This window comes from Pteropus vampyrus, unplaced genomic scaffold (genome assembly GCF_000151845.1).
Source record: "Pteropus vampyrus isolate Shadow unplaced genomic scaffold, Pvam_2.0 Scaffold359, whole genome shotgun sequence".
Lineage (NCBI taxonomy): Eukaryota > Metazoa > Chordata > Mammalia > Chiroptera > Pteropodidae > Pteropus > Pteropus vampyrus.
This window is the reverse complement of record NW_011889140.1, coordinates 917,619-925,467: the sequence shown is the minus strand read 5'-3', so window position 1 is coordinate 925,467 and position 7,849 is coordinate 917,619. Positions and strand designations below refer to the sequence as shown.

General features: G+C 38.8%; 1 protein-coding gene across 4 annotated transcripts in view; it reads left to right on the top strand.

The window, feature by feature from the left end:
• LOC111731293 (serine/arginine repetitive matrix protein 1-like) overlaps nucleotides 1-7,849 on the top strand; it is a 461,631-nt gene that overhangs the window by 82,236 nt on the left and 371,546 nt on the right. For 3 of the 4 annotated variants that reach the window (XM_023522879.1, XM_023522878.1, XM_023522881.1), the window contains 2 exons: nucleotides 645-747; nucleotides 1,952-2,105. In XM_023522879.1, the coding sequence (XP_023378647.1) occupies nucleotides 2,017-2,105 (89 nt within the window). In that variant the 5' untranslated portion in view covers nucleotides 645-747; nucleotides 1,952-2,016. Of the gene's footprint in view, nucleotides 1-2; nucleotides 78-644; nucleotides 748-1,951; nucleotides 2,106-7,849 lie in introns of all 4 variants that reach the window. The other variant, XM_023522880.1, reaches the window with a different exon arrangement.

The following is a 7,849-nucleotide window of genomic DNA, read 5'->3' as shown; positions in this document are numbered from 1 at the left end:
AGGCAAACATAAGGTTGAGTCAAAGGCTAAAATGGAAATGAAGCCAGAAGTTCTCTTAAACAACAAATGCTAAAGAGGTATGCCATTTTACAGCCAAGTTTCTTCCTATATTTTTAAAAAATAATGTAACAATATTATATGACTATTATATAGCATTGGAAAAGAATAAAATATAGCTACACACATCAAGTCGGATGCATCTCAGAAAATAATATCGAGTGAAAAAATCAAATTGCAGAAGAATTCAGACAGCGATTCCATTTACATCGGTTCGAAACACTTAATACTAAACTACGGATTGAAGTTGTATACATATGCACCAAACTACAAAGAAAAGCGAGGGAATGATAACCCAAAATTCAGCGTAGTGGTTTTCTCCAGGAAGAAGCCATATGACATCACAGAGTGGCACATGAGTCTTCAAAGGTACCCAAAACACTCTATTTTGTATCCAGGGTGGTAGCTGCATGGTTGTCAATTTTGTTGCAATTCATCATACTTTATACACGTGGCATAATTATATCCATTCAGTTTTTGGTAAAAACGATGGCCAAAAGTCGAGAACGTGCATATCTCGATACAGAATCAATTTTTCTACTTTATATCGTTGTGCGTTTCCCCACTCTTTCTCTATTTCTTTACAGACTTCCGTGTTTAAGTAAATAGATGTTTTATGAGAAACACGAAACAGAACCTTGTGCTTTGGTAGTTCTTCATAGAAAAACAAAATAGCATCAACAACACAAGGTAAGAGAACATCAACAAATATGTAACAGGTACCTTTGCTACAGTAAACCGGGACTGTGTAAACACGGACTGTGTGATGCATGCTTCTCTGCAAACAGAGTGAAGCGGTGCCAGGTTTCCAAAGCGTCATTAGCTCCTCGCATTTAAGTAACACAGATTTCCTTTTATTCACAGCTATTAGAGATCAGGGCTCGCTCTTCCCCGTCCCCTTCACCACAGAGGCAGTCATTCCTTTTTAAACATCATTGTCCAGGCTCTGCTCTTCTTCCGGAGAACACCATGTTGTGTGACTGTTGAGTCTGGATTTCTTGGCCATACTCTTGAACCCAGGAGACTCTCACAAGCAGATAGGTGACTTTTGAGACTTCAGAAAGTGTTAAATGAGTCATCATGATCCTTTACTGCAGATGGCCAGGCTTCTCAGCTTCTACGACATAAAATATCGTGAGGTAGGGAAAACAGCAGTGAGGTCTAAGATTTTAGAACTTGTAAACTTTCCCTCGAGTCTAAACACCATCAGCAATGACCACCGTGTTCCCCAACATACAAGCACACTCTATCAAACTGCAGCCTTCACCAGATCCCCGCCGTAGTTCAGATCCTGGAGGTCATGGAGCTGTGTGTGTGTGTGTGTGTGTGTGTGTGTGTGTGTGTGTGTGTGTGTGTTATCAGCTCCCTTAAGCACCTATGTACCTTCTCTATCTCCCAGATTATATAAAAAGAAACTAATCTCATATCTTATGTGAGAACCTAGTTCAGGAATTTTACTTCCCAGATATTCAGTATATAATTCTGATCATAATTAAAAATATAGTTAGAAAATAGAAATAATTTACTCACTTGGTTTCGAGGCATGCACAATAAATTTGGGGTCCGGTCCTATCTGTGAATGTTGCAGGAATGCATTCACAGCCGTTTATCCTAGAAAATGTAAAAGAAAGCCATATCTTTTCTTACATCTTGTTGCTATGGAAAGTTTCACAGTCTGGATATGCACCCTAAACTGTTTTCAAAAATGGAACAGATACTGCAATCAAAGTGAAATTCATTGGGGTTTTTTTTGTTTTTTTTTTGTTTTGTTTTTTTTAACATTTAAAACAGAGGTGGCATTTGATAATAACATTTATAAGATTTCTCTTCTATTTAGATAGAAAATAAGTTGTCTCCGCTTGTAATTTTTATAGAGGCAAGGTTTCTTTTGTAGTTGTTTGAAAACAGAGTGATAAAACTGGATATAACCGAGATCACATACATGACACCTCAAAATGGATGCGGAGAGAGCCATACGTAGCAGCCGAATCAGAGACGTGGCTGAACAGACGTGCACAGAACACTGGCTTGTGGAATCTCATGATTCGGTGAGTTATTACCAGATGCACATTTGTTTAAACCAAAATGACAGCAGAGGAACATTGAAGTGTGTAGAGAAAGAAGAGAATACCTCACAGGAGCCCGACCTCCCATCCAAGTCATATTAAAGGCCCCCGTCATAAACATGATCAAAAAGAGCTGGCATTTCTAACACAAGATCTGAAAATTTTGGTGGAACTGCTTATACTTCTATTCAGACTCCCAGAGAAAGACTCTATTAAGTCGAACTAAATTGTACCAAATGCCTTAAAAAAGTGCCTGTCTGTTTTAATTTTCCTGATACTCCACACCGAGGCTTGGTGTAATAGTGATTGCATAAACCTATTAGAAACGCATCTGATAGAAAAATGCAATTGCCAGCTACTGCTCTATTATTTTGATGCTATACAATAATTTCTCGCATGACCATTGTTATATAAAAGCATATATTGGCCTGCCAGCTCAGCCCCTAATTAAGCAACAATGAAGTTTTATACTAATATTAGACTTAAAAGGAAAATTATAAAGGCATTTATCTTTAATCCTTACCTAATTATCATTCGTGTATTATTCTAGACATAAATCCACTTTACAAATGGATTTAACAATGTAATGCATTTTGTACTATTTTTCTGAAATCTTAATTCTCTAAACTGGTTGGGCTTTTAATACTTCCCTTTAAAATTATAGACTAGAATGACTTAATATGCAACTAAGGCATTTTCAGGTACCTTTTTTTTTTTTTTTTGCACTGTCACAAAAATAGGTGCTATAGAACTGTCATATTTCATTCAGAATTTGTTTTGATTTTGAAGTATTGAACCGATGACAGAAACACCAAGCAGGTAAACATTAATCTAAAGGAAATAGGATGTTCTTTTACAAACAGGGGACCACTTTCAAATTAGCTAGAACATCAATGAGATGAAAATAGTTGGCTAGCCAAACACAAAGAAACAGAAAAAAGGATTGATCGCAATTATATCCGTTGATGCATTTGTGTCTATTTTAGGCACAGGTAGTGTTTTCTCTCAATACCAGCTATTTTTGTTTCCATTTTTTTCCCCCATATTTTCTGTTTCCTGGCCCTGCTTGCTCATCATAACCATTAAGCTGCCTGCAAATGCCCAGGTGATCTGTACTCACCTGTGTTCCTGTCTGTCCAGACCACACCGTCATTCCCAGTGCTGCTCATTCTGATTCTTGCCCTAGCTGATCAAAAACTATTTCAGCTCCAACCAGCCTTCTGTTATTCCACGCAAATTATTTCTTTGTGTCTAAGCAATATATTTCCAACTTTATAAGTTGTCAGGAAATAAGTACCTCCAGATGCTTTGCATATAATATCATTTAATCAGCAACTTTGCTGTAGGGTAAATATGAACGTTCTCATTTTGCGTGTGAGTGCGTTAAGAAGCCAATACCGAGAAAGAAAAATGACTTGCGTAAATGTCGATCAGCTTCTAAGTGGCAGAGGCAGGACTTGAACCCAGGCCTCACCAACTTCGCAAAAAGTGCTCTCTAGAGGCCTTACAGCAATCTGCTGGAGCTGTCAGCCCAGTGCCTAAGAAAGTGGAGTGGTCTGTGCAAGGACCGTCTAAGGGGAAATTAAGGGTGAGTTGTTAAGGTAAGGATAGATTAGCACGTGTGAAGGTGAAGCCTGAGATATTTGAGAGGTCGGTGATGATGTCACATGAGTCTTATGGGGCATCTGAGTAGAGAGCAGACTACGAATCAATGAAGGTTTAGGGCAGTAGTTCTCAACTGGGGGTGATCTTGCATGCCCTCTGCCTCCTGCCCTGGGAACATTTGGCACTGTCTGCAGACGTTTTTGGTTGTCACAGTGTGGGTGGGGTTGCTACCAGCATCTAGAGATTAGACGCCAGGGAAGCTACCAAACAGATCCCCACAACAAACAATTATCTGGCCCAAATGTGAATAGTGAGAAACCTTGGACTAGAGTGATTTTAAGGTATTAGAGTGGGAAAAGATTCCTCAACAGGGCCCATTTCACTCAACTGATTTTTCTTTGTGGGGCCAATTGTTTTTACTTAATTATTTCCAATGAGTCGGATTGAAATTATTTCAATATGAATGAAGGAAGCTTCATCTAGGTTGATAGCTGTTTCACAGCTGTACTATACATGCAAAGTCATTAGTGATCTCTTCCTTCAGTGCTCTTTGACCCACATGACTTTGAAGTAATTACTAACCGCTTTGTCTGTGATGGAAGGCACATCCTCACTCTGTCCATTGTTTTTGATCCAGAGGTTAAAAAAAAATAGTGCTTTCTCTGCTGTTCGGTTTGTGTCGAATCCTATAGATACCTGGGATGCTATTATGGTTGGTGACAGAAAACACCTCAGAATGGGATATCACACTCTCCAGTCTTTAAGTGGGGACACCTCCTCTTCATTCTCTGTAGGTTTCTTTTCAAAACAACATAATGAAATCATTCCTTTTCCCTCCAAGATAGAATCTTAGATATCTCAGCATCTTAGCAGCTCATATATTCATCAAACCTTTTTTTTTTTTTTTTTGGAAGATAAGGCTTCTTCTATGTCGAATATGAAAAGGCATTTTAATGCTATCTCTCGGACTTATTCTCTCGTGCTTTGCCCTGTGCATATCCACATTATTCACGGCAATACTGGCACTTTTTTCTTTTTTTAAAATAGTGTGGCTTTTCAACTGGGCAGCCCCTGGCAGAAATAATCAGGGAGGATTTCATGGAAATATTGCTTCTCCAGCACAGTCTTAGTTCTCTTTTCTAAAAGACTGAACGAGACCAGTGTTTGTCCCCTCCTCGCTCCACCGCACGGAGAATGTTTACGATCTTCTTTATCAAAATCCCTTCCTCCAGAGATCTTGAAAGACATAGCAGAAGTAAAGTATTTCTTTTTCCATTTCAGCCATCGATAGGCCATTCAATGCTAAAGGATATCGATTATGATCTTGGGTCGAGAATACAGCAGAAGGACAGTGGGGAGCAGCTTCTGGCTGCATTTTCCCGCTGACAAGCTGCTGCCTTCACAAAGCAGAGTTGTTCAGCCCCGTGTCGCTGGGGGCCTCAGTGTCCTCAGTCTCTAGAAGTCATGAGAGCTGCCCCTCTGGCCTTCTCCATCTCCATACTAGGTACACGATGCCCCACAGACAATGGTGGTGAGTAGCTACAAGATTCTCAGGAAGCAACCAATATTTACCAAGCACTCACTTATAACCAGAGTGATCAGGATTGCGCCCAGTTGTTCGTATGCAAACGATGTGGTCTGTTCCAGACCTACACCCATTGTCATTGTCATAATTAAGCGCAAAAGGCCAGAAGCCCTGAACAATGTTTTAAGGATCAAAGGTCAAGAGGAAGTCCACTGTACTTGTCAAAACTGTCTCATTCTGGGGTAACCAATACGAGGGGAGCAGAACCTGCTGGTGAGGTATTATCTCATTTGCTCTTCTATCAAATTCACCTCTCCCTACATCTCCCTCTTACCCACCTCTCCCCAAAAAGATTTGCTCTAATCCAGACAGGCGCTGTCTCTCTCTCTATAATACGTCCCCTTCGCTTGATTTTTCACCTTCGTTCTCCTAATATCTATTGAGTACTAATTGCATGCTAGGCTTAAACATTCTGACATTTCAGAAAGTAGGTACTCGCATTTCACAGGGACAAGACTATGGTTTGGAAAGCTGGCAACTTGCCCGGGGCCACACAGGGAGTATGTGGTGGCACTAACCGTGGAACTGCTGTGTTTGACTTCAGACTCAGCTATGTCCAGACTATCTGACAAACTGGTTTGTTGGACCCGACTAGAGAAACGAGTCCATACTTGATAGACGGCCATCTTGCTCTCTACCCTCCTGCTCATTATCGCTGTGGGGACCTAGAAATAGTATGAGCCACATCCCTACGCTCACCGATTGTCGAAGATCATTCTACTTACTGAAGTGAATGGATAACGCATTATTTTTTAGTAAAAAGAACTGAACCCCGACATCTAGTAATGAGTCGTGCAACTGGACTCAAAATCCAAATTTAGAAAACAAACTGAGTTAGCTTCAAAAACAAAGTGCAACATAAATGGATTAGGGGTAATTCCATCTGTTTACAGACTCGCACTTAACATCAGGTAGGAGAGAAAGAGGCTCCTGACAGAAACTGCCTTCTCCCCTTCCCGAGATGCCTTTCCAGTGGTTCGAACGTTTTATTTTCTGGGAATTTGGCGGATGGGGCCTGGGCTGCTGTCTATTGCTTTTCATACATGATTATTTTCCCATGATGCTTAAGCAAAGTGACTTTTTTTTTCTTTCTTTGGTTCTTGGATGAACTTTTATTTTCCTGAGAGAAAACTGAAGGCTCTTGTTACTAAAAATAAGAGATAAATTGAGATTTAAATTTATTAAATAAAAACATTATACTTGGCTGAATGTGAGAATAGCAAAGCATAAAAATTTCCATTATAATATATTCCACTTCTCTTAATTTGACACTAAGCTGCTTGCTTTCTTTTATACATAGTCAACATCAGCTCACCAGAAGGTAGGTAGTTAAGAAACAAGCTGTTAAATATTAAAGCTGTTTCTATGTAATTGAATGTTTTTGGTATGGCTGTGTTCTAAATATATGCTATTAAGATACTGTTCTACAAAGATATTTAATTACTGACATCTAATCACGTTACTGCTGTTTCTTTAACCAAGCAAAAATATGAAGTGCTGGAAAGAAAACAGTTTCGTTTTAAACAGCAACATTTGTTAATCTCAGCAATAAAACCAAACTCAAATCTCCAAATGAAATCATCCCATCTTTAAAGATAGCACTTCTGGGTTTGGTAATCCTTGTGTTATGCTGGGAAAGATGGCTATACTTAACGTGTTAAACCATTCCCACAAATAATGCACACAATAAAAGTTACTTATGTTCATTTATCACGTCAAAATAGAATCTAAACTATGAAAGTCACGAGGAGAATTTCGTAGTCAGCTACGGAGCCTTATTATAGATACTTATGACCATAACGTTTTTAATACCCAAGATAGGGAGGATGTTAAGGTGACCATCAGATAAGAATATTTTTCACTCGTGTAGTGTTTGCACAGATTCACAACCATTACCGAATTTTATCATAACAGCAGTGTTGCGAATTAGGTGAAGAAGATATTGTTATAATTTTACACATGGGGAAATTGAGGCCACAGAAATTCACATGACTTGCAGTTCATACGACAAGTGGCAAAACTGGAATTGATACCCAAGGCCCTTAATTTCAATTCCTTAGAATTAGACACTAGGTCAAATGTTAGTAGTTTTATAATAGTGGTTTCTGATGTTCAGTCTTACATTTTTTTTAAAGAGTTATCATTTAAAGTGATATGGCACAAATGATTTGACCAATAAATATTTTCTCTCAGACGAAACATACTGAGAGTTTTAACTTCATGCAAATACCATAAATAGTGGCTTTTTTTTCCTTTAAATTACGAAGCCATCTTTGTTAAAAGGTAATATTTAAAAAAAATACATTTTTTACTTCCTGCTTTTGTTGTTATCCTAAATTTTATTTCCTCTTACAAAAAGGTTAATTCCTATCAAAGAGAATTGAGTGAAGTCTCCCTAGTGTCTATGAATGCATTCAGGAGAGGCAAGTAGGAGGTGGAAATGGTACATCTTGAATCGTGGAGTAACATTCAAAGGCCACCACCACTGAGCAGTGACAAGATGATTCAGTCCACATTCCTAAGGAAGGAGTTAGGA